Below are 26,663 nucleotides of genomic sequence, written 5' to 3'. Positions count from 1 at the left end.
CCTGGGTTCCATTAGGTCTGTATCCTGGAGGTCCGTGGCGACGGTATCCTCAAGCTCCATGTTGCTTGCCATGGGGTGAATGAACACCAGCTTGGGAGCGAGGGGTGTAGCTTATCAGAGCTAGGTCAGCAACTAGGGAAGAGGCCTGGGTCGAGTTTTGGACAGCTAGGGCAGATGGCTACAGGAGCTGGGGATGGACCAGATCAGGGGCTAGGACAGGAGAGAAGAGGGGAAAGAGCTGGGGATGGACCAGATCAGGGGCTAGGACAGGAGAGAAGAGGGGAAAGAGCTGGGGATGGACCAGATCAGGGGCTAGGACAGGAGAGAAGAGGGGAAAGAGCTGGGGATGGACCAGGTCAGGGGCTAGGACAGGAGAGAAGAGGGGAAAGAGCTGGGGCCAGGGAAGCAGCCAGGCTAGGTGTGGGTGAGGGTATAGGTGGGATAGGAGTTAGGAGAATGGGTAAGGGTTGGAATTTTAGTGGGGTTAGGGCAGGGCAGGGCAGTCAAGTGTGGATAGAGTACGGGTAGAGACAGAGAGGGTGGGGGCTAGATAGAGGTAGGTTATAGGTAGGGATAAAGGTATGGCTGGTAGTAGAGGCCTTCACGCTTGATTTGTTGCTCCGATCTGGGGCACGATCCCACCGCTGTCTTCGTCACTGTACATCGATTGCTGTGCCTCTCTGTCCCCCCTGTCGCACACACACACACACACACACACACACACACACAGACACCATCTGTTTGGTGTGTGTGCCTAAGCCTCACACCAGAATACATTGCTTAGCCATGGTCCATTACAGTCTTAACAGAGAAGAATCCCCTGTAATCTGTTTAACACGGGAGTGAGAGGGGGAGGTGGAAGGAGGGTTGGAGATAGGGAAGGGGGGGGGCGAGGAGAGACGGTAACAGGGATCCATCCAGGAGATGAGACAGCAGATGAAGGAAGGAGGGTGGAGGAGATGGAGCTGTTTCTTTATGTTCCTTATATCTACCAGTCACTACCAATCTTCCGCCGTAGATTGAAGACCCATCTCTTCAGGCTACATCTTAACGGTCCCTCCTAAAGACCTCTTCATCCCCACTACCCTCCTGTGCAAGTTTCTCTCCTGTTAAAAAATTTAATTAAATTAAATTAAATTTAAAAAGTAATTTTTCCTTCTTCTAGCATTGAGACTGCCAATGGCCCCTGGTCCGAGCATTGATTACTTTTTCTTATGATGACTGATGGATAGATGATTCACTTACTTAAACAAATGTATTTGTCGCTTTGGATAAAGGCGTCTGCTAAATGCCATGAATGTAAATGTAAATGTATCTACCTGATATGTCCCGAACTTGTGGCTGGGCCACTCATGCCCTGACTATTGGAGAATACAGATATAGACGCAGGAATGAAAGGTATTAAAGGGATGAATAGTGAACACAGTGAATAGGTAGCAGATAGAGGGAAGAAAGAGGTATCACCAAGATCACAGAGAGGGCGATGGTCGCTTAAGTAGACGTAACAAGTGGTAAGCACCTTACATACAAGAGTGAAAAGGGGCTGCTAAAATTAGCCTTGCCAACAACCTCTTGAACCAGAACAGGGAGAGTGAGAGCATAACACATTCTCTATCACACACATACAAAACAAACAAACAAACAAACAGGATAGAGCAAAGAAATTGGAAACCAACAAAAACTGACACAGACACACACACACACACATCAAATCATATCAAACATATCACACACACACATCAAATCACAAATCATAGTGCAAATCTGCACATCATGAAACCTACTGCAAGCTCACTTAATATTGACAATGATTTAGCTCCGTAACCCCCCCCCCCACACACACACACACACACACACACACACAATACTGGAAATCAGTAGAACATTTTTGGAGTAGAGCAGTGTCATAGAGCATAAACCTGGCTGTGTCTTGAACAGACCCCTAACAGCCCTGTCAACTTCCGGGTTACAAGAAGTTGCAAAGAAAAAGCTCCTGCTAGCAAACCCTTATCACTTTCTAACAATCTATGTAAGAAGAATACAATAATTAACGACACGAAGGCTATCCACGGTTTGGGGAAGCAATATGGGTATGAATTGTTTTAACTAGAGTGTTTGCCAACTGCAACTTTTGCTAGATAGTTCCCGGCAATTCTTGTGTGTCCTAGCTCGTAAGCTAGTTTCAATGTATATTTGTTTCCGATAAAGCTAGCTGAATCGGAAAGTTTAGCATGCAGTTTTGAGTGTCGTCAACAGACAGCTTGTTAGCTATTTGCACCCGAGTCGTGTCCCCTTAGTTTGTTCTAGAGGCAACTGTTTTCCCCAGCTAGTAGAAGCCTGTGTCACATGCATGTGAAGCTAACTGTTAGCAGAGCCAGCTATCTAGCTTTCACCTGCTTGGGCATGGGACCGTGTTGTCAGTTCAATTGAACATTGAATACATTCCTGAATTAGTTGGAATTAATCCATTTAATCCATATACTTTTATTTTATTTAACGCCATCTCTGATCTCCAGACCCCATTGACATTGGTAACCCCCTTTCCCTATTTCTCCTAGACTCCCCCCTCCCTCTCTCCTCCCTGAGGCTCCTGGTGCCCCCCCTACGTTTGATGTCTGCGTTCATGTGGCAGGTGGCTCAGCAGCAGAGTGTGAAGCACTATGGGAACCTGGAGGAGTTTGTGCAAATGGTCACAGATACAGTTCCAGAGCTGCTCAGTGACAGACAGAGTAGTCTGCTGCTGCTGGCACTCAGAGCCAAGGTGTGTGTGTGTGTGTGTGTGTGGACAACGTGCGATGTTTTAACCTGTTGTTGTCTGCAAATCTGTCCGTAAATCAAAGAGTTGAGCTCAGTTAATTGTTGCCCAAATGTGATGCTGAACACAATTCCATTGTGTTGCAGATGACCCTGAAGCTGTTTGGTGATGAGCTCTCTGCTAACCCCAAACTCATCCAGACCCACCTGGACAGAATACAGTCTGTTGGCCTAACAATGGTGAGAAAGGGAATTTGGCAATTGTTGTTCTACATCTGAAGTGTAGGTTTTAAGACTGCCAATCCCTCAATTGCCTCCCAGACCCTATCCCCTAGGCACTGCTCAGTCCCTCCCAGACCCTATCCCCTTGTGTAGATAAAAAAAAAATCAGAGATATGGTGAGATATCCCTCCTTCTTGATTTTTAAGTTTGTGTGTGTTTGTTGTATTCCAGTCCAGTGACATGGCCATTGAAGAATCCAAAGCCAACCTCATAGCCCTCACTCAAAGGCTTCTGGGAGATCCTGTGGAGAGAGAGCGCCTCCTACAGGTCAGATGCTGCTCCACTGTAAATCTGTATTGTGTAGAACTGACATGATTATCTATCATCTTTATCAGCTCTGTGCATGCATTTCTGTCTGCATATTTAATCCACCCCACTGAATTGGCCCCAGTCGTATTCCTTCCCTCCCTCTAAAGGGGATCCTCCCACTCCCCCTCTAGCTAGCTGCAGTTAGGGAGCAGTTGGAAATGAGCCCTTGGAAATAGAATGTTGGAGACAATGCCTTAATTTGAGACATTCAGTCTTTATCTCTCCACCGCACATGAGGTCAGGATGAACTTGAAGACTTTTTTGAGAGTGCTTTCTGATGTCACCACCAGCGTATTCCTTGCATATTCCCTTGCGTTCTTATGTGGGGCCACAACACAACCATTAGGCAGAGAAATGGTGATATGATATTGTACTGTGTTTGTTTTGCCCTGGGGACATGCAGTCATCAAACACACATGTGACTCTGCAGTGAAATTGTTGAGAAAACACTCTCTCTCTCTCTGTGAGCCCCCCCCATACATATCTTATCGACCTCCCCTCCCTCTCTATACCCCCTATTTCCTTTCTCAGGAAGAATTTGATCCTGGCTTTGACGGAGCGCTGCAGTGTCTGGTGTGTGAGTTTCTTTCCAGGCTGGAGGAGCTGTTACCAGTGCCAGATTTTAAACAGGTGCTTAGAGACCACACATTGACCACAAGTCAACCTCACTCAGAGTGCGTACATCGACTGCTTATAGGTCACACATGGAACACATGTCATCTGTACTGTCCTGTACCATAATAATAAGTTTTACACTTGTTGACAATACAGTGTCTACACACTGCCTGGAATCTAAATACATTAAATATTTAGTGTATTTTCTGACTGATCTGCACAGATCTTTTGTATTTTAATTCCAGGCTTTGGGGCAACAAACAAACATTTTGAAAAGGTGTTACCCTGATGAAGTTACCCTTAGACACTTGATTGGTCAGTTATGTGTAGTGCAAGCTGAACATTATGATTAGTGATTTGGGGGAAACTTTCACTCTGAGAGCATGGCCATCTAATGGCAGTGGTGAACCTCCCCTGTGTTGGTCAGGCTGCGTCCTGGTTGGAGGCTGCCCCCGGTGGCGTGGAGGAGTGTGTGCCGCCTGCCTCCCATGGTGAGGAGCTGAGGTGTCTGCTGCAGAGCAGAGCGTCCTGCGGGGCACACCTGGGCAAGACAGGTATGTACATTCACCTCAGGCGATCAGTGTGAAGTATTAGCTATGTACAGCAGTCTGAGCACCTTTTAAAAAAAAAAAAAAAAAAAAAAAAAAAAAAAGAAAAAACACAATCCATTATTATTGGGAATCAGCGGGAAGAATGTTTCCATATCACAAATCACCATATCCCAAATGGTGTGTTCAGACTCACTTGTGAATTGCTATGTAGTTCCTCCTGGTTTCCTGCATACAGTAGATGCATGTGTTTTCTGTATAGTAGGTCACAGAAAAAAGGTAAAAAATCTAAATAAAAAAAAAAAATGTTTTGCTCATCACTTTTGTTGTCTTTCTCTCCAGTTTCCTCCCAAGCTGAGGACCTCCTCCTCGCTTCTCTGTCCCGCCCCTCTGCAGCCAGGTTAACCAATGCATCTAAACCCAGTGACTCTGACAGCGAATCAGGAGCCTTACCTGAGTGGGTTAGCTGTGCTCACCCCTACAGTGTTATTGAACTGGACGAGACAGAGGCTGAGAGAGGGAACGAAGAAGATGAGATGAATGATGAAGAGGGAGGACAAGAACAGGAAATGCTCAGCGCTCAGCAAGATGACGACGAGATAGCAGTTGAAACTGAGGGGACGGTGGTTATTGGTCATTGCCAGGAATCGGCCAATCACGGGATGTCCAGTAGAACACCCGGAAAAGGGTCAACCTCCATTCCAGCTGTTCTCAGTCTAATTACTCTGAATCAAACCCCCATCGTGTTCATCCCCAAGCCTTCTCCTGCTGTCAACTCCCCGTTCGCCCCGACGCTCCCCCTCTCTGTGGCCACAAGTAGGCAGAGTGGCGTCGACTCTCCCTCCAAACAGAGTGGGAACCTGCCAGCGAAGAAGCCTTTCACTATTACTGTGCCTAGTCTTAAGCCCCATCCGCCACAGCCTCACACCTCACTGGACAGGTATTAGTAGACAGATTGTGTGTTTAGAAACAGTGTTATACTTGGTGTGGAAAGTTAGCATCCTTGAGTGTGTATTGACAGTTCACAGAGTGTGTCTCTCTTCTGTCTGTGTGGAAAGTGTCTCTAAATGTCTGTAAATGTGGACGGAGAGGCTGCGTATGTTCGATTGCATACAGTTGGTGGGTAATCTGTCATTTACATAGTTGTTTCCCCCCCCCTCAGTGTGTGCCCGGAGTCATCCAGTCAACCTGCTGTCTGTCACACGGAGCAAAGTGACACAGGTGAGCTTCTCTGAATGATTTGAATAAGTGAAGGCAAATGTTTCCATCACTTCTCATCATATATTGGTAGATAGTGATGACCTCATTGAAGGATGCATTGTAAAATAATCAATTTTAGGCCAATCTCCTCACTCTCTCTAGTCAAGTCTGTGCTCCATGCTCATTAGAAACTCCATTTCCCAAAATCCTCTCTAGCTGTCTCACCCTTACTTCCCTGTTTCCTCTTAGGTGACCACTCTGCTGAATCATACCAGCCGTCCTCAGTGTCCCCGCCCCCCCACAATCCCCGCCGGGTTGCCCACAAATGTCCCAAGTGCGGGAAGTGTTTCATCTACCGCTCGCAGGTGATTCGTCACCTACGCATACATGTACCACGAGGTAACCCTTACAATTGCTCCCAGTGCGGCATGGGTTTTGCAACTCATTCGAGTTTGAACGACCATAAACGCTCAGTGTGTGTGAACGCCACCTTCGACTGCCCCCTCTGTGGGAAGGGGTTCCCGTCTCTTCGCGAGCAGTATCGGCACCGCCTGACTCACAAAGCTAACACATGCTTCCAGTGTGCCGCTGGTTTTAAGACTAAGCGTGAACTCGCCAATCACCTCCAGACTCACCGGGCCAAACCGTTACATCAGTGCTGCCTTTGTGGGAAACGGTTCCGCCTCCTCTCTAGCTTGACCAATCACAAACAGACGCACGCGGCCGACGGCGGGTTCGCGTGCACCAAGTGCGAGCGGGTCTTCAGCTTGGCGAAAGAGCGCGACGCCCACCGGCAAATGCACCGGGTCTCCAAACTCCTCTGCCCGGTGTGCGGCGAGCCCTTCACCTCTCAGGCCAAACTAATCAAACACCAACAGACACATCCATCCCCAGAGGGGGAGGGGCCGCGCTACAAGTGTCGCTACTGCGAGGAGACGTTCACGGGGCTGACCCAGCTGAGGATCCACCAGAGGAGCCACATGGAGAAGACGTACAAGTGTGACCAGTGCGAGAAGGCCTTCAGCACGCTGGGAGGCCTCCAGTCCCACAGGGGGAGCCACTCTGGAGACAAGCCCTACCTCTGTACCCAATGTGGCAAGTGTTTCCGGACCAAGGACGGCCTGGAGGGCCATATCCGGATCCACACGGGGGAGAGGCCCTTCTGCTGCTCCTACTGCGGCAAGCGCTTCACGGCGCTGGCGGGGTTGAACGTCCATGTCCGCCGGCACACGGGGGAGAGGCCGTACGTGTGTGAGGTGTGCGGCAAGGGGTGGCCGTCGGGTGGGGACCTGCAGAAACACATGAGGTGCCACACAGGGGAGAAGCCATACAGGTGTGATCAATGCGGGAAGACGTTTGCCATCTCATGCCACCTGACGGAGCACATTAAGTCTCACTCAGGTGAGTTGCGGGTCAATGTATAATATAATATAATATAATATAATAATATAACTCAGATTTAGGTGAAAGCTATACATTATTTACCATAACCGTGTGGTGAAACCTGCACATCTTGGTTTTAATTATTATTATTATTATAACATATCAACGATTACATTCATTATTTAGTTCTGACACAGTTAAACATGTTCACTTTAGTGGTGATATGTCTGTTTACAGCGTGCAAAGGTGGTTGTGTGTCTTCTTTTATGTGTGTAATTTAAGTGATGAATTGTCCACCCATTCAGGTGAGAAGCCGTTCAGCTGTCCAGAGTGTGGCAAGAGCCTGAAGAGGAAGTTTGACCTGAAGAAACACCTGTTGACCCACTCCGGGGTGAGACCTTACCCCTGCACCCACTGTGAAAAGAGCTACACGCGCCGAACACACCTGAACAGACACCTGCAGACACACACCACTGGGAACCCCAACCCTAACCCTAACCCTAACCCTTAGCCTAGGTGCAGTGTTGACTCCACTGCATAGGCCCCTCATTCTAAGAGAGCAGTCTGTGCTGCCAAAACCAAGCCTTTGAATTGGGAACCAAGAGGTCCATTATTTTTGGATGATGGGCAACAGTGCCACTGTGCCAGGTAGAGATGTGCGTGTGTGTGTGTGTGCGTGCGTGTGTGTGTGTGTGCACGCGTGTGTGTGTGTGCGCGTGTGTGTGCGTGTGCGTGCGTGTGTCCTGCCTTACAGATGGACTATAGAGGAAACACTGTAATCTGCTGTCACTTGCTGTTAACTGACAGACACGTGAAATTATTCCTGATGAATCAGGATTTTCTAATTCCCTGATTTTAGAGGATGCTTGTCATTGTAGTCTGTTATCAAGTAGACTGGACGCCTTTTTCATCACCGATTTCCAGATTTTTCTTTTTATGTAGCAATCACAACCCTGATTAATCCAGTCCTGAACTGTCAATAATGTGATCAAGATATTACTGTATGGCAAACAGGGCTTTCACTGTTACTGCTAAATACAGTACACGACTAAGCTTTGTATTTATTATCAAGAGTTTATTCATCGTCACACATTGATTTCAATAAAAATAAAAATAATTCATAAAAAAAAAGTATGAAATTCTGCATGAATTGTTTCATTTCTGAAGACTTGTTCTCCTGGATAGTTCGTTGGTTATTTGTGCAGACACTGGAGGCCACTTGTGACTTTGCTAGCATATGGTGGCTAAATTGATGCAACTTCCTCAGGATACAAGTTTTGGTAACAGGCTGAGTTCAAACCACGGCCCTGGTAACAACGTATCCCAAAAATGTCAATTCAACACCAAAAGTAATCGAAATGTTTGACTTCAATGATACAACATTAAAGATGCAATCAATGATATGTCATCTGCAAGTATCAGCAATGTCTTAAAGATGAACAAATATCCATATTTTGAATACACAATTATATTCATACAGGCGAAGTGCATGGAAAATAACAATATCACTGTATTGTTTACAGAAATGTGATGAACACTGAAATAGGGTCATAATTGCTTACTTACTCTGTAAGTAATAGGACAGTCAACCATTTGTTCCTTTTTTTTGGCTCTATACAGCCCTGAAATAGTACAGTATGTATAAAAAGTGTTTCTAAATGGTGAAACCAATATGTAAACACATACCATCAAATAAAAGCTGTGACTCTTTACTTTAACCTCATAGTAATCGTTTGATTTCAAATCTAAACTTTCAGTATAGAGCCAAAAGAAATTAATATCTGAACAATTCCAATTATTATTTTTTTATGACAGACCACAATGTACAGTCCAAGTACAGTTAATGATGGGTCTCCGTTGTCCCAGACAAACAGTCGTCATATCCACCCTGAGAATGTTTCTTCCCTTGATTCGGGGAAACCGGTATCAGCAGCCTGGACCAAAAGGTTCAAACTTCCGCGTGCAATTCACACAAAATCTAATGATATGTAAACATGATTTGGAATTATTTCTGGGGCTCAAAAAGACTATGGGAATGATATTTCTACCCAGCTGAGCTCTCAAGGCTTACCTCTGGAACAGACAAATAAATCTATGAATAAAAAGCCACTGAAGGGATGTGTGTATAATATGAATCCCTCTGTTAAATCAGTCCCATAAAGGGCAGACAACTCCTCAACCGTGTGGGTGTGTGCATGCACATAGGTGGGTCTCCCTCTCTCTCATGCCTGGTTCTGCCTCTCCCTCATCCCTGGTTCTCCCTCTCTCTCATCCCCGGTTCTCCCTCTCTCTCATCCCTGGTTCTCCCCCCTCAGCAGTTTCTCATTAAGACCAATGACCACAGAGGCAAAGTCATTGAGACCCACAAAGTCAGAGCAGATGATGTTGAGGCTGGTTGTGTCTGGTCCAGGAGTCTGCCCCTCCACCCAGCGCAGCAGTGTAGAAGAAGCCCTCCTCGTCATCCTCCTCATTGTCGAACACGGGTGGCAGACCACAAACGCAAAATCCTCGGTCAGGTTCAGCCCAGAGGCAAAGAATTCAGCTGTTAATCACATAACTGAGCTGTCAATCACCGGAGAAGTCATACATGGTAATGATGCCCCCCCCGCCTTATCAGACACACACACACACACACACACCTGGTCTTCCCATCTCTTTCTGATGCTCCAGGTATGAGATGACATCTGAGGGATCGGCTGAGTCAGCATACCTGAAAGGGTGTCAAAGACCAAAGGTTTTACAACTCACACAGTGAACCTGTAGGGAGTAAAACCCTCTATGCAAACGTCAACAGACACAAACACATACAGCATACCTATAGGACATCATAGGCCAAAGCTGCTCATGGCGAGGCACAAATGTTTTGTCGTAGGAGACAATGACCTGCTGCCCAAGACCCCAGCACCGGCTGAGAGAGGGAGTCCCCTAGGACAACATAAGGATTTACAACTTCTTTGTTTGAAGTTTTTTTTTAAATCTTTTTATTTTATTTTATTTATTTTATAAATATGCTCTTGGGCGACTGCAGTTCAACCTACCTACCTGCGGGGGGCAGAGTTTGGCTCCAAAGCGGGCTGTGATGAAGGAGATGAGGCTGTCATGGTCAGAGTCACTCATTTCATAGAAATGGGAACAGACCAAGATCACGACCTCCTTAGGGTGCTGCTCCAACCACACTGCTATGTCTGAGAGGGTCTCCTGCACACAGACACACACAGGGTCAGTTTCCCATTTCAGTTCCCCCCCCCCCCCCATGTCACCAAGCTTTCACAGTAAACAGGACATTTACCTTCACAGTCAGAAGCGTGAAGATCCCGTGTGCAAAGTACAGTGTGTCCGTCTTACTGCGTGTTTTATGGGCGATACGCAGATCAAAGAACCGTATCCCAGCATCCAGCTGATCAGAAACATTCCACGCCTATGGGAGGAACAGAAAAGAAAGTCAGTACACACACACACACACACACACACACACACAATGCCAACGGAGCTAGAAGGGAATTGAAGACATCGCACAGACAGTGACAACTCTATTTCAATGGCACAGTCTTTCACACACACACACACACACACACACACACACAATATATAACTGACCACATTCATACACATAAGACAACACACACCCACACACACGCACAGTGTCTCAAACAGGTGTAATACCTGTGTAGTGGCCCATCGAAACACACAGGTGCGTGTGATGCAAGGCGCAAGGCGATCCAGTAACCTCAGCACACAGGACTCAGAGCTCAGCACGGGAGAGTGTGTGTCCAGACAGTAACTCATAGTGTCATGACTGCCTGCAGGAGCACACACATCAGGCTAGCCCAATTTGTGAGGCTGGATAGCAGCAGGCTTATCACAGCACATCGAATAATGAACTTTACTCGCTGGGAAATACACACATTCCACTAGTGGTCAGGTCTCTGTATCATGTGTGATAAACTCACCAGGTATGGCCAGATCCCACAATGGAATATCCAACAGCTCTTCCGACAGTTGCGACATCCAGTCTCTGTTTTCACCAGTTTCGGCGACGGCTGCCCCTCGCCTGGTCTCCATCTCACTGCTCACCGTCTACTTGTCGTCACGAAGCACCGTGTGGTTCATCATACACACCGAAGTCGACGGCTCCAGGCTTTTGTAGATCTGAAATGTGTATCTGGCCTAGCCCCAATTTGTGACTAGATCCTACTTTTTACACTTAGATGTTGCTGACGTCTAGTCACAGATTGGTAGGCACAGTGGATGCTGTGATTTAGATTCAAAGGTAGCAGATCGCTAAACGACGACTCGTCAACATTCAAATGTAAAAAATACGTCTGTAGACAAGTCACAAATTGGAGCTATATCCGTGTGTAGAAGTGTGCACTGCTACACACCGCCGTACGGGCAGCTCGTTTAGACCTGATCCCGACAGCCATAAAACGTTGCTCGATCCAGACTTTGAAAGTGTCGGTGATCCTCATATCCCGAAGGACCTTCTGGGAAGTTAAATGACCAGAAATACGCCCAGCTCTGAGCTGCGTCCCAATAACTTTCCAATAGCTTTTTACCACCACTAGTCTCCGAGTCCTACCCCGGAAATATCTAAAGCAGACGAGTGGAGGAGGAGGAGAGAGCGGTTGGCTGAGGGTACTGTAGATGCGAAGTGGACCAAATCTGCCATAACGATAAATATATGAATAACTGAATAATTGTATACTGTACACAAACATACATACATAAATAAATAAATGAAACGACAACGAAAATGTCTAAGGAAATAAAGAAATTCATTTTATTCATATAGGCCTATTTATTTTTTTGTCTGCAGACTGCTGTATGTTTTTAGTTATGTATTCATTAATTCACACCTTCATCTACTTAAGTAATCTTTAATTTACTTTAAAACCCTTTACGAAGTGAGATCAGTAGCTGTGATTCTTCATATTTAAGGTTAGTTTTGTTGAAGGCTGCTCCTTGTGGAAAGATTGGGGATGATTTCCTCTGTAGTTTTAACCAGCGAATGAGTTTGCAGGGATGCCCTTGGCACCTAATCCTGTGATCTGCAGAGGGGAAGAAAAACACCAGATCTGTTGTTATGTTGTTATGTATGTCTTTCCATGTCCTAATAGTAAACCCCTCACCACACACACACAGATGCACAGATGCACAGATGCACACACACACACACACACACACACACACACACACACACACACCCTCACCTTAAAGACACAGCCTGCCTGGGGTTGTTTGGCCATGTCTGCCTCATCCATGCCCTTGAAGGCTGAGGTCACGTACAGGTCAGAGTAGTCTTTACCCCCAAAGGAACATGAGGTGGTCTTCTCCACAGGCAGTCTCACAGTCTGCAAACGCACCCCTGAGAGACAGAGACGTGGAGGGGGTAAATGCAGCCAGTGAACAGTACATGTAATACATAACTTTATTCTGCTCTGAACACACCCTTACACTCCATACAAATACAAGATTTATCTTTAACCTTCAGTGTTACATTTCAGTGTATACCATGGATATGTCTATTAGTGACTTATTTATTTGTCATGGGCATTTCAATTTGGTAATGTCCATATGCTGTGGGTAACAATTCGATTTGTCTTCATTCGATCAGGTACAGTACATACACACTCACATACACACTCACATACACACACATTGACTCAAGCGCCTGCAAACACACCTGTCTGTGGATCTAGTTGCAGCACTCTGCCCCCATTGTAGCAGGCAACCCACAGCCTGCCGTCTGCATCGATGCACATTCCATCGGGAACGCCCTCCCCCTCCTCCAACTTGTACACCATCCGCCGATTACCTTCACACACACACACACACACACACCATTAATTGTTACACATTGCCTAACTGAATCTGTGTGCGCATGTGTGTGTATTTGTGTCTCACGTGTGTAGGCCTATATCACTGTGTTTATGACGTAGTTAAAGGCCCCCTCAGTGTAGGTGAGGCCGGTCCAGACCATTTGTGTGTGTGTGTGTGTGTGTATGTGTGTGTGTGTGTGTGTTTACTGATCACTCACTCAGGCTGCCAGTGTGTATGTCATAGTCGAAAGCCTCCACAGTGTAGGTGAGGCTGTCAATGTAGTAGAAAATTCTGTGGTCCAGAGACCAGTCTAGACCATTAGAGATGTCCACCTCGTCAAAATGCTTGACCACACTGTGGTCAGAGTGCAGTGAGAACAGAGAACCCTGCTTCCGTTCCAGAACTGTAGGACGCACCTCCAATGCCATGGTACCTGAACACAGAATGGTTTCCCCCGTACAATGTTTTTTTACGATGCGTTAGTAATGATCAAATTTAGTGACTCAACTTCAAATGACTTTTAAATACAATTTGTTTACAAATGAATTATAATTCTATATTGTCTACCCCTTGCCTGGCTAATACGACTCGAAGTCCGTCACTGACTTCAGAGTCTGGTGAGGCTCTTTGATGTTGTATTGACAAGATGCATGCTTCAGCTAGGCTAGTCTACCCCAGCCTTACTATTCAACATTTCCTATTTCTACAGAAACCCACCCAGTTCTTTCTTTCATCAATGGTAGGCCTAATGAAGATAAGAGGTCAGTTAGGTTGATGGTTATTTGACCCTGGTTACGCCCTACTGTACCTGCGAAGAGCCGTCCGGCGGGGTCCACCTTGCCGTCATTAAAGCGGTTGTTGGGCTTATCAGCATGGACATGAGCGATGGTGGTGATCGACTGGGAGTCCCAATCCACTGCCCCAAAACGCGTCCCCTCACCAATCACATAACCGCCTGACCTACGAGGGACCGCACAGCCCACAAACTTCTCTTGTGGAGTGTGTGTGTGTGTGTGTGTGTGTGTGAGTGTGTGTGTGTGTGAGTGTGTGTGTACGAGGGAGATGGGTTGGAGGAGGAGAAAAAGGGAAGGAATAAAAAATTCAACAGGGGTGCAGTCTAAAGTGGTCTCCTTTCCTACATTTACGTTGATATGTATGAACTTGACAGGTAAAACTACCACACTCCCTGTAGGCATTTCCCATACTGCCTTCACTTTACCTGTGTTTTTCAGATCAGTGATGAAGGAGAGGGAACTATTGAGAAGAGTAAGAGTCTTTGACACTATTGAGATGTACAGTACTTTTAGTTTTCTTTGTACTGATATAGTCCAACCATATCATACAGAGAGAATCTGATTGTTTCTAACGGGTAGGCTAAGTAGGACAAGTTCATCTGTCATAAGGTCTGTTTCTGATGTTTCTGTTGCTTTCTGTCTCTGGTTTACCTGTGGCCATGGTCTGTATCTGATTGGTTGCTGGGCTCCACCTGTGGATCTTCTGCCCTGATATGTCTACATACAGAAGGGTCCCTTCTTTCTCTTCCCAGACTGGCCCCTCTCCAATCTCACACTTCTCTTTGATCACACAGTCCACCTTTACAGACGACATGATTCTCCTGCTGCATGCATGCATGCAAACACACACAAACACACACACACACACACACACACACACACACACACACACACACACACACACACACACATAAGTGGCTATTACTCCATTGTTTATGTTTTTGTTGTCAACTTGCTTGTCTGATTCTGCTTCGTTATCTGAATAGACAATTAAATGATAAACATGTGAAAAACAGTTACATACCGGTAAGTAAAAAAAGAAAAGGTATTTCTAAAGGCTGCAAGTTGTGTGTTTCTATTACCAAAGGAAAAATTAAGACGGGGCCTCTGAATGTTGATCTCAATCCTCTCCTCCGTCCACTCGCTTCCTACTCAAAACGTCAGAGGAAAACGAGGCTTGGAATCGAGGTCAACAAGGAAACGCTCTCGCAAGCTACAGGTGCAGATAAAGTACAGGTGCACATATCTGTACACTAACGCATAATATAATCATATAATTACAATTACTGAGGCTTGCTTGCGTACATGTCTTGATCTGCTCTACACACACGGAATGTTACGTTATGTTCCTCCCCGAACAAACTTCGCAACTTTGTTTCCGATTTCTACTCACAACAAGACTTTGTTTATTCAGAAATGTTTTGGGTTAATGCCTCGTAAGGTTGTTTGAGATACCTTTAATTGGCAATGTCGCACTGTGGAAGATCTCCGCCAAACAGCTGTAGTCTGCAAAAGTTTCTCTCCGACGGACAGGCTAGACTGGTTCTGAGATGTCCTTTCGTGCCAAAGCAACATGTGACAGCACATAGTGCGCCCCCGCGCCCTCTTGTTCCTCTATTGAACTGTAAAAAAAAGTATCTCGTCAGCAGAAAGTGAAAACTACAAAGGCGACGAAGTGGTAATTGCTTGGCTGGATTATGTTTTAAGTTTTAATGATGCTTGTCGTAAACTCAATTTAATGTTAACATTTAACTACACATTGACTGTTCAAAGTTTCTTAGGGGCCATATTTCTCCAGGTTTTTATGATCAAATGACCCCAACTCTCTTGGATAATGCGTAAAGGATACTGTGAGCAGTTTCATGACATGAATGAACAGGCAAGAAAGAGACAGTTCAGCAGTGTGAAGACAAACATGATTTAATATCACAAACACATGATCTAGAGAGTACAGTCACAAACACAGGTGCAAGAAGCGATGCTATATTCAGCACTTAAGTCAGTGAAGTTAAGTCATTGAAGTTTGGAGCAGTCAAAACCTTTTCTGCCGGGGACGTCCAAAACAATGTCATATACTGTATGCATTTGCCTTGTTTACCCTATGGGCCAGGCGCCTGCCTATGCTCCAAAAGGCTTGCAGATTGAGTTGGGGATGTGGTGGCGTTTCGATGGGGTCACTTTTTGACAGCGACGGCCCTGGTGTGGTTTTAATAGGATTTCATGGGGTCACTTTTTGCTGGCGGTGGTTCTGGCGCGGTCGAGTCTCTCCACCAGCGCTCTGTCCGTGGTGGGAGAGCAGCGGGAGAGAACAGTACTGATCTCCCCTTCACTCCTCCTCTCGATGGCCGCCTCTGCAGCCCCCTCCAGATCGCTGAGAAAAAGGAGACGGAAACAGAAGGACTGAGTCACAGGACGTTACCGGTTGCCGCGTCCTTTAAGGTATGTTATGTAACACGGTTGTTGGAAAAAACAAACATCTATCTACGCATCTCAGGACTATAGCTGTTTCAAAGACAAAGACTGTTTATTGGCCATGCAATCAATTCTCATCAATTGTTGGAATGTGGTAATTTTTTTTGCACACTCACCCTACGGCCAAGTGAGCTTTGACCTTCTGTTCTGGAGTCACCTTGGAGACGTACTTCCTGGCCTCGTACTTGTTGTGCAGTTTCACACATACCTCAACAAAAGGCTGAGAGAAACCGAGGAGGAGGGAGAGACATAGAAGGTTTTAACATGTGTTAACGTTTATATTACAGAGCCTCCTGCCAGAGAGCATAATGATTAACGGTTTGGCCAGAGTAGTGTTCCTACCAGGTAACCAATGGGGGATTTCTTGCTCTTGGCAAATTTCTCCAGTTCCTCCCAGTCCTCCTTCTCTGCCAGAGCTGTTAGCTTCAGCCACCAGTACCTGCCCACAGCAACATCATCAACAAGGGGCTAAAGCACGCACACACACACACACACACACACACACACACACACACACACACACACACACACACACACACACACACACACACACACACACACACACACACACACACACACACACACACACACACACACACACACACACACACACCTCTTGTCAGGCACCCTGAAGTCCTTGTAGAGTTGTTCTGCCTGCTTGTGGTGGTTGGAGGTGAGCAGGGTGTGCAGGGTCTCCTGGAGAGACAGGCCCAGCAGCCCCTCCCCTTTCTCCTCATCCAGTCGCCGTTGGAGACGCAGCAGCTTCATCTCCTCCTCCGTCGCCTGGGAAGGAGGAGGGGGGGAGGGGGATTACTCTTTATAATGACTATTTGTCCCCAGGTCTGGTAAGAGTGTGTCATTGTGTGTAGGAATGTGTCTCACCTTTGCTGCAAACTCATTTTTGGCTTTGTTGTACTCATCCACAGCACTTTGCAGCAGAGAGAGACGGGCCTCCAGCTTCTACAGACATACACACACACACACACACACACACACACACACACACACACACACACACACACACACACACACACACACACACACGAAGAACAAGTAATCCAGTTAGTGATACATAAAATGACAGGACGGATTTGGTGAAAAAAATAAATAAACCTGTTTAATATCAAAGCATTTCTCTATCAAACAGTCCATTATCTGACATACCGTCAATAGACAGCTATCCTGAATTTCCCCTAGGGATAAATAAAGTTTCTATCTATCTATCTATCACATTTTATAGGATTATAGGCCCTGGGTCGACCCACGCATCACTAGTATACAGTATTTACCTCTGTAAGTATGTGTGTGTGTGTGTGTGTGGTGTGTGTGTACCGTCTCCTTGTAGCTTGCTTTGACGTAGAAATTGCCCAGCTCCTGATGGTCATCATCTTGATTGAAGAGATCTTTCAGTGTGTCCTGCTCCTGGTGCTTGCAGAACTAACACACACACAAATCATTTATCGTTGTGGATTTATATGAAATGTTAAAAAGTGTCTGTGTGTCCATGTATTGTACCTGTCTGTAGAGGCTAAGGGCTACAGGCTGGTTCCTGAGGGTCATGAAGAAATCTCCTCTGTTCATCTCATTCTTCAGATATGTCACCACCGTGTACACTAATATATACACACACACACACACACACACACACACACACACACACACACACACACACACACACACACAGTTTATCATGGACATAAGCAGATACTTTTGTCCAAAGCTTCTTCTCTGATGTTGCAAGCACAACCAGATGTGCTTGCAATCAAGACTAGTGTGTGTGTGTGTGTGTGTGTGTACCAAGATCTGTGTCTCCACTCTCTATAGCTTTGCTCAGGGCCAGCTGACTCCTCTTCATCTTCAACAGCAGAGGAACCTGCTCTCCAGAGCGAGGCTCATACTCCAACAACTACAGAGAGAGAGAGAGAGATGCACACCGTTAGTAGTAAAGTTGGCCCAGGCTGCAGGCCTAAGTATATGAGTGTATTTGTTGTTCTGTGTGTGTGTGTGTGTGCGCTTTACCTTGATGGCCAGTTCCGTCCTGCCACACTCGTATGCTCTGGTGGCGATTTCAGAGTAGGAGATTCCTGCGGCTTCTCCCAATTTAACACTCACAGCATGAGCTATAGTCTCATCACTTTCCTCCTTTTGCTGGACCTGACACACACACACACACACACACACACACACACACAGTAAATTAGTTGATACACACTTTAGAGTAACTATATACACACACACAGTAAATACACAAATACAGAAGTAAAAAAAACACACAAACACACACTCAAACACAGAGCAACACTCACCTTGCAGCAGGCCCAGTGTTTGAGCACTCTGCTGACTCCCTGGTACTCTGGGGTCTTCAGGTAGCGACAGATCTCAATGGCCAGGGGGTACAGCTTACGGTGCACCAACCTGGGGAACACGCACACACACACACACAGTAAACACACACGCACACACGCACAGTAAACACACACATACAAACTGTTCTGGAAGTTTACAGGGTCTTACCTGTCAATGAGGACCTGAACAGTCATCTGTTTGTACCTGAGTATGGAGGTAAGGGCCATGACATCAGTCTGTGTGTGTGTGTGTGTGTGTGTATTAATTGCACGTTGTTGTGCAAGTCTCTTGAGAAGCTGCTGAGAGTACATGGGTTACTCTGTGTAGAATGCTGGTGCAGGTAAAGGATACTGTGTGTGGGTGAGGGGGATGCCCACGGTGTAGTCTCTGACAGCATTGAGCACCCGGAGGTCTCGACACATACTGACAAACGACTCAGGAGGGAAGTTACTGAGAAAACACTTCCCGAAGGACGCCGCCTAGCGAGAGAGAGAGAGAGAGAGAGAGAGAGAGACACAGAGAGAGAGACACAGAGAGAGAGACACAGAGAGAGAGAGAGAGAGACAGACAGACAGAGAGAGAGAGAGAGAGACAGACAGACAGAGAGAGAGAGAGAGACAGACAGACAGAGAGAGAGAGAGAGACAGACAGACAGACAGACAGACAGAGAGAGAGAGAGAGAGACAGACAGACAGAGAGAGAGAGAGAGAGAGACAGAGAGAGACAGAGAGAGAGAGAGAGAGAGAGACAGAGAGAGACAGACAGACAGAGAGAGAGAGAGAGACAGACAGAGAGAGAGAGAGCGATTGATTCATCATTGCAAATATACTGGGCTAGTGCATCTTCAGAGAGACAAATTGGGAGAGAGAGAGAGAGAGAGAGAGAGAGAGGAAAGAGATGAGGAGAAGACTGGAAGAGCATGAGGAGGAAGGAACTAGAGAGCCAAAATTGGATGCGAATGATCTACATGTGATAGCAAGAGAAAGAGTGTGTGTGTGTGTGTGTCTTACCCTGAGCAGTGTTTTCTGGGTCTCTGGTTCCTGTTCATAGCCGGCAGCCTCCACACATTGCCTGACTGCCTCTCCCAACACACTCTGTTCCTTAATCTCCCTCAGGTACTCATCTGCCTTCTGACTGGACTTCTGTTAAGACAGACAGACACACACACACACACACACACACACACACAGTTAGCACTCTGTTCCTTAATCTCCCTCGGGTACTCATCTGCCTACAGACTGGACTTCTGTTAGACAGACAGAACCCCCCCCCCCCCCACACACACACACACAGTTACCACTCTGTATCTTAATCTCCCTTAAGTCACTCATTAGTATCCCTCAATTGCAAGCACACACACAGACAGACACACACACACACACCTACCTCGTACTCCTTGTGTGCCTCCAGCAGCAGTGCTCCAGGGGCCATGGAGGCGATCTTAAAGATGTCCTCGCAGGCGGAGGGAACCTCCTGGAGGAGCTCGTGTCGCGACCCTCCCACCAGCCTCACTCCGTCCAGCTCCGCCACACACACACACTCCTCCTCCAGAGAGTACCAGCACAGTGGTTAAGGTTAACACACACACGCACACACGCACGCACACACACCTAGATCATTTATTAGGAGGACATTCACAAGGGTCAGCCTGAGCTTGGAGCAGATTAACTCATGTTCCCACAATTAGGATGTTTGTGATCCATTTTGGAAAAGTCTATGAAATATGAAAGATCAGATCATATGTACAGTGCCTTGATTAGCTGTTGCCAACCCAACACCTAATCAACAAGACTAGTCAGGACAGCTGTAATTTCCTAAAGAATAGACACTGTACTCTGTCACCCTCCTGTTGGAGGAAAAATGGGATCCATAAAAGAGGCTTCCTTATGAACATGTAGACCAGGAAATGCTGGTCTATGTTAAAGGATACTTGATGGTGTCTTGGCACTCGCCCGCCACTAGGAGGAGCCGATCCCACATGATCACCACCGAAGGCTGCCGGCTCTTGGGTCTCCGACACCTTGAGTTGAGGGTATAGTTAAAAACAAACAAGCGCATGCGCACGCGTAACCCATGTACTCTCAGCTGCTTCTCAAGAGACTTGCACAACAACGATTAATACACACACACACACACACACACACACACACACACACACACAGTTGAACATACCAGACCATCTGTTTGGGCGGGGTCCTGACCTTGGTCTCCACCTCACTCAGCTTGTCCTGAGGCCAAACAACAGCCAGTTACAATTACACAGAAAAATGAAACATAGTGTACGATATCTACGGTCAGGAAATATACACAAACATGAGTGCCTGGATCCATTTCCACCCCTACGCTCTTCTCCTGGCCCCCTGTCCTTGTCAAAGTCTTCGATATCAGAGAAGCGTCAGAACGACTTTGGCTGGTGTATGTTTGTCCTCATTTTGTAGGCTGTGTTAGATCCCATAAGTCTGTCATAGGCTAGGGACACTCGTGCACCTGGCAGCTGTAATCATCATGTTTGAACAGTTAACCCTACTAGCATGTCGCTTCAACCTCAAAATGATCACGGGCGATCGCACATAACCAACCAAGCCCCTTGCGTTTACAAAGTATACATTTTCAGGTACCCACTCATCAGCTCTGACTATACTGCCACCTACAGTACGTCCTTTCTAACAGGGAACGTCTAGTGAGAACCTCTGTCCCTCGTCCCTCTCACCTTCAGGTTGGCTGAACCCATCCACAGGTGGCCTGAGTCGGTGAAGAGAGCCAGGTACTTGTAGCTGAATGACACGGCCATGTGGACGATACTACTCGCCTGAGGTGACAAGCCTGGAGGGGTCTGACACACACACACACACACACGCACACACGCACACACGCACACACGCACACACAGTGTGAGGTGACAGGGCAAGAAGGAAGAGAGATACTAGTGTGTTTGTGTGTGTGTGTGCGCGCGTTACCACGGCAGTGCAGGATGTGTTGTCCAGAATGAAGAGTTCAGCTCCGTTGGCCAGCAGCACTTTGCTCTGTCTGTCCTGAGTCAGCACAGCCCAACAAGAGGGCGCCCCCTGCAGTCCTGGAGGAACAGGAGCTATCAACTTAGACATGATGCCATTCTCTCCCATTCATTTGGAATTGAGGCCTACATATACTGTATAAAGCAAACAAATGTCATATCCTGTCTCTTGTCCTCTCTTTTCTCATTGTACTGCAATAAAGGTGTGTATAGTGCACACAAAACAAACACACCCACCCACACTAACCACCCTCACCCTCACACTACCTGGTACTTCTGGGAGTCTACGTAGTTTCAGGTCGTCAATGTTCGTTGCCAGAGTGAACCGCGATGCCCCTGTTACTATGGCAACGCCGGTTCCGTAGGGCGAGTGGAACACCTTGGCCTCAAGCACCTGATTCTGCACAACCTCCTGGAGACACAACAGAACGAAAATAACCTACTGAGCACAACCCGAGACCAAAAGGGCAGCTCCAGTATGAAGCTTGCTGGAGGAATCCCTGGAGTAGAAGAGCATGTCTTAGCCATGTTTTTAGCATGTTTCCAGTGGGTGCTCACTCACATTGCCCATGCTGAAGTGTCTCTTGAAGCCTCCTAACAGGTCATATATGAGCACGGTGCCGTCCTCCTGAACACACAGCAGGTCATCACACACGGTCCAACCCAGCTGCCTCACGGGACCACTCTTCCACTGGAGGGAGGGAGGGAGGGAGGGGGAGAGAGAGAGAGAGTTCAGTGAATGAGTGAGTGTGTAACTATTAGAGAGAGAGAGTGTGTGTGTACAGTGTGTGTGTGTGTGTGTGTGTGTGTGTGTGTACAGTGTGTGTGTGTGTACAGTGTGTGTGTGTGTACCGGAAAGCTGGCCATGGCGGAGCCTGAGGAGGAGTAGATCTCCAGCTGGGGTCGAGCACTGGGAGAGCGCCTCTGAGGCTCCCTCAGCAGAGCTATAAAGAGAGAGAGAGAGAGAGAGAGAGAGAGAGAGAGAGAGAGAGAGCGAGCGAGCTTGAATAACATGTTATGGTCCAATTTACAGTGTGCAAGTAATTGGCTGACTGCTGTAGACTATCCATTCCCTGGATTATACTTAATAATCAATGTGATGTGAATGTGTGTGTGTGAATGAGTGTGTGTGTGTTTGAGTGTGTAATGTGAGAGTAGCACTCACCAATCGGTCCTCCATAAGGGGCTACTGCCACCAGGCAATCCTTGAGCCCGTCTCGCAAATTCCAACCCATCTCATACAGCTCGATCTTCCTATCAACCAGATACATGCGCACACACACACACACACACACACACACACACACACACACACACACACACACACACACACACACACACACACACACACACACACACACAATGTGAGCAAAGATAGGAATAAATGCTGCTCCACTGGGTTCCTGACCAGATCTGTCGGAAAGTTGTAATGAAGTCAAAATACTCACCAGAAGAGATGTTTGATTTTTGTTTTTTTGCTGTGGTCTATAACTGATGGTGGTGAATTACACGTGCCGGCTAATGCAAGCGCACCCTTTCCCCTCTATATGCGTGCGCTTGCATTAGCCGGCACTGCTAATACACCACCGCCACGGAAGAACACGGATCAAACATCAATTCTGGTGTGTATTTTGACTTCATTTCAACTTTCCACAAGACAAAAAAGTAGGATATCTTGAATCAGCTTTTTATTAAGCGATAGTGTATTTTTCTATGTATTTTCGTGCAACCCGAAGGGGAAGCTTCGGGTTGCAGTTATGCTATGGCAAGACCAATGTTAAGACAGCGCTCATTAATATCAAATGGCTCAGCTCTGGCTATATATTAACTGATAACATTTGTTAAATTCATACTGATCTGACAGCTGTAATAAGTTGCCCCTTTCGTTTGCTAAGTGTTGCCTGGCTAGCAAATCACTAGTCATGTGATGGGAAGACATGGGTGCTACTACGTATTAGGCTAGCAGCAGTACCACCAAGCAGACCAGACCGAGACAAATTCCATTTCATTCATACCTATAAAACGCCTCGCCCAGCGGATTCCAGTTTGCCGTTATGAATGCCATGTTTACCCACGGACACCATCGGCATGTGCCGGTGAGGGTTATTTGGGGAGTCTGCCTGCCGCCGGTGGGGTGTGTTTGTTGTTGTTTCACAAGCTAGGTTCCTACTTGTCACAGCGCTCGTTCCTGGTTTTCTTCTTCTCCCTCGGCTGTGTGTGGCTGAAAGAGCAAAATTGGCGCATTTCTGCCACCCAGTGGTTGTAGAGTATATGAGTTCATATAATACAATCATAACAGCTTGCATGGCTTCAAAACAAAAATGACCCTAATACTGTCAGCAGAGATACACACTTGTCAGCAGAGAGGATAAAAGTGTAGCTGCTAACACACACACACACACACACACACACACACACACACACACACACACACACACACACACACACACACACACACACACACACACACACACACACACACACACACACACACAGTATCCCTACTAGTCCCCCTACCCCCACCTGATCCGGTTGTCTTCTTATCCCTGATTAGTGGAAGACAGAGGGAGAGAGAGGGATAAGCGATGGAAATTCAGCTAGACTATGATGCACTTTGGGGTCATATGACTTCTATCTCCCTCCACTTTAAACTAATCTAATTCTCCTGAGACGAGACATCAGACAGGGTCACATGCATTTACTTTAACAAGACACATTCCAGCAGGCAACACAAACACACGCTATCACACACAGATATAGGCGCACACAATCTCATGCATACGCATGCATGCACACGCATGCATGCACACATGCACACACACATGCATGCATGCATGCACGCACGCACGCACACGCACACACACACACACACACACACACACACACACACACACATTCATGATGTGACGGTGTGATAATGCTTTAAGTGAGCTGTTCTGATGTGTTATTCAGTTATGCTGAGAGCCTCATAGTGAGACATGACGTAATTGCATTATTATTGTTCTGTGTTTGTCGCAGATATTTTGTCATCTGTCTGGCTATTCACACCGTGCTTTCAGTACACATCAAGTCAGTTCTATTCGCTTCAATATTTTTGTCTTATAAACTGATTTGATTTGTAGAATGTTTATATCCTCAAATCAAGTTGTATTTCTTGTTTTCAAATCAAATCAAATCAAACTTAATTTGTCACGTACATCGCATACAGCCGTAATTTTGACGTAGTGAAATGCTTTGGGATCTTGCTCCTCGCTCAACAACAACAGTCAGCAACAATCAACAAGTCAACACTAAGAGTAATAATAAAAAAGTGACAATAGAAGAAAAGTGACAATGGTACTCGTGCAAATAATGTGCAATAATGTCAGCTGTGCATTATAGTGGGGGGGGTTATAGTTGCTGCTTGGTTGTGTTGTTTTCTATGCTCTCATCATCTCATCTCATCCCTCAGCTTGACTTTTCTCCATCTGCGTCCATGACAGTTGCTTTTGTCATGTCATGTTGCATCACCTTAAATCAATTCATATTCATGGTACCATGTTACCATTTTTTGCAACTAGCTTCCCTGGTGGCATTACATTTAAGAGCATATCGGTATCTCATAAAGTGTGTGTGCGTGTGTGTATGTGTATTCGTGGGTATGAGTGTATGTGATGTATCTGTGTGTGTGTGTGTGTGTGTGTTGGGCTGTGGGGTTGAGGCTTGATTGAAGTTGTAGAGGTATCCTTTCATTTTGTGATTGACGCTCCTCTCTGCAGCTGCGAGGGGAATGCTTTTAGAGGCTCCTCAGAGAGAGGAGAGAGAGTAATACCCACCACACACACATGGAGATAGAATTCACATACTCTTATACACAGAGATGTACACACACAGAATACACACTACATTAGCAAGTGTAACAAAGTGCCTCCACTTTGTATTGATTTCTGTTTTCAAAGCCGATGCTGAAATGGTGAGAGAGAGAGAGAGAGAAAGAAAGAGAGACTGTCATGTCTTCTATTACACACACACACACCCACACACACACACACACACACACACACACACACACGCGCGCGCGCTTCGTTCCAAGTGTGTATTGTATGCTAAAGTCAGTGAGACAGCCTCACATTATCAGTACTGGAGAGGAGGAGGTGAAAGAGATTTGGGAAATTAAAAAACAGCTACTGGGTCTATAAGGTGCTTATTACACGGTTATTACACACATTCCACAACCACTATCTACTGTACGTCACTAAACCATGTTAAGGTTATGTATGGAGGTCAGTGGAAACTGATGGACTCGCCACTTAACACAGATGTGTGTTAGCCAGCCGGTGAGCGGACACACACGCACACACACGCACACGCACACGCACGCACGCACGCACGCACACACACACACACACACACACACACACACACACACACACACACACATTAACCTATCTCTGTGATCAGTCATTCTGATTCAACCAATCCAATCATTGTGACTATAAATATACTATAAATATGATACTATAAATAAATCTATCGACTCTAAACTGGGGCAGCATCACAGAATGTACATTTAGGTAGAAATGCCTTTTGTAGAACTGACAGTAAAATAGCCTCTGGACACTGTATTTCTATTTGCAATGTTTTATACAGCATGTTTGAATAAGCTCATGAAATCACCATGACAACCAGGCTCTGGGAATAATCTGAATGACTCCTTTGGCCTGAAGACATTGATATCAGACAGATAGTCTTGTATTCTATTTCATCCTCTGATATTGGTCGATAGGAGTGCATCAGCTGGAAGCAGCTTAATGCGATTCATGGCTTTATTTACTGCAGAGAGTCATGGAGATCAATGGAGATATTGGATCCTCATTTATGTGTCTGAGCAGTGGAAAAGACAGACAGCGTGACTGAGACAGGCAGACAGACAGTCAGATGGAGAGACAGAAAGACAGATGGACAAAAAATATAAAAACATATGGTCAGACAGGCTGACAGACAGATGGACTTCCACACTGGCAGACAGACATGCCAGAATACGGGGGCGCTTTGTGGCGTAGCACAGTAATGCGCATACCACATAATCGCAAGGTTCCTGGTTCGATTCCGACCCTCGACATATCTTGCATGTCATCCCTCCTCTCT

The 26,663-nt window shown here is 46.4% G+C and overlaps 4 protein-coding genes across 9 annotated transcripts; 1 reads left to right on the top strand and 3 right to left on the bottom strand.

Annotated features, from left to right (window-relative positions):
* The first annotated feature begins 1,969 nt into the window (after positions 1-1,969).
* Positions 1,970-8,288, top strand: LOC310815246 (uncharacterized protein). The gene is made up of 10 exons (XM_083684982.1): positions 1,970-2,090; positions 2,559-2,761; positions 2,902-2,994; positions 3,208-3,303; positions 3,877-3,975; positions 4,388-4,514; positions 4,851-5,448; positions 5,671-5,729; positions 5,958-7,109; positions 7,397-8,288. Exons 1-10 carry the CDS (start codon positions 2,087-2,089, stop codon positions 7,600-7,602), a joined length of 2,637 nt encoding a protein of 878 aa, XP_083541108.1. The 5' UTR covers positions 1,970-2,086; the 3' UTR covers positions 7,603-8,288.
* A 137-nt stretch (positions 8,289-8,425) lies between these two features.
* LOC310815247 (PI-PLC X domain-containing protein 1-like) lies at positions 8,426-11,666 on the bottom strand. Its single transcript, XM_083684983.1, has 7 exons — positions 11,042-11,666; positions 10,755-10,891; positions 10,381-10,509; positions 10,134-10,289; positions 9,907-10,016; positions 9,731-9,801; positions 8,426-9,633 (listed from the first exon to the last, which is right to left on the bottom strand). The coding sequence occupies exons 1-7, from the start codon at positions 11,151-11,153 to the stop codon at positions 9,383-9,385; spliced, it is 966 nt and encodes a 321-aa protein (XP_083541109.1). The 5' UTR covers positions 11,154-11,666; the 3' UTR covers positions 8,426-9,382.
* Positions 11,667-11,847: 181 nt separating this feature from the next.
* rgn (regucalcin) lies at positions 11,848-15,278 on the bottom strand. Of its 6 annotated transcripts, XM_083684830.1 has the most exons (8): positions 15,161-15,265; positions 14,788-14,853; positions 14,357-14,529; positions 13,720-13,902; positions 13,129-13,344; positions 12,775-12,906; positions 12,302-12,456; positions 11,848-12,139 (listed from the first exon to the last, which is right to left on the bottom strand). In XM_083684830.1, exons 3-8 carry the CDS (start codon positions 14,517-14,519, stop codon positions 12,089-12,091), a joined length of 900 nt encoding a protein of 299 aa, XP_083540956.1. In that variant the 5' UTR covers positions 14,520-14,529; positions 14,788-14,853; positions 15,161-15,265; the 3' UTR covers positions 11,848-12,088. The 6 variants fall into 6 exon arrangements, with proteins under 6 accessions (XP_083540956.1, XP_083540954.1, XP_083540955.1 ...); XM_083684828.1 differs by lacking the exon at positions 14,788-14,853 and having other exon boundaries at positions 15,161-15,278; XM_083684829.1 differs by lacking the exon at positions 14,788-14,853 and having other exon boundaries at positions 14,357-14,526.
* Positions 15,279-15,604: 326 nt separating this feature from the next.
* Positions 15,605-23,713, bottom strand: vps16 (VPS16 core subunit of CORVET and HOPS complexes). Its single transcript, XM_083684464.1, has 23 exons — positions 23,552-23,713; positions 22,702-22,790; positions 22,389-22,480; positions 22,099-22,227; positions 21,804-21,948; positions 21,481-21,596; positions 21,234-21,356; positions 20,696-20,751; positions 20,454-20,543; positions 19,910-20,081; positions 19,534-19,665; positions 18,875-19,002; positions 18,692-18,727; positions 18,484-18,592; positions 18,197-18,331; positions 17,975-18,083; positions 17,693-17,790; positions 17,510-17,614; positions 17,060-17,137; positions 16,791-16,960; positions 16,520-16,616; positions 16,294-16,397; positions 15,605-16,076 (listed from the first exon to the last, which is right to left on the bottom strand). The coding sequence occupies exons 1-23, from the start codon at positions 23,599-23,601 to the stop codon at positions 15,932-15,934; spliced, it is 2,508 nt and encodes an 835-aa protein (XP_083540590.1). The 5' UTR covers positions 23,602-23,713; the 3' UTR covers positions 15,605-15,931.
* Positions 23,714-26,663: the final 2,950 nt, after the last annotated feature.

The sequence above is a fragment of the Argentina silus genome (genome assembly GCF_951799395.1).
Source record: "Argentina silus genome assembly, chromosome: 14".
In the NCBI taxonomy this organism is placed as follows: domain Eukaryota; kingdom Metazoa; phylum Chordata; class Actinopteri; order Argentiniformes; family Argentinidae; genus Argentina; species Argentina silus.
The sequence above is the reverse complement of the archived record's forward strand: the minus strand, read 5'-3'. Positions and strand labels throughout refer to the sequence as shown.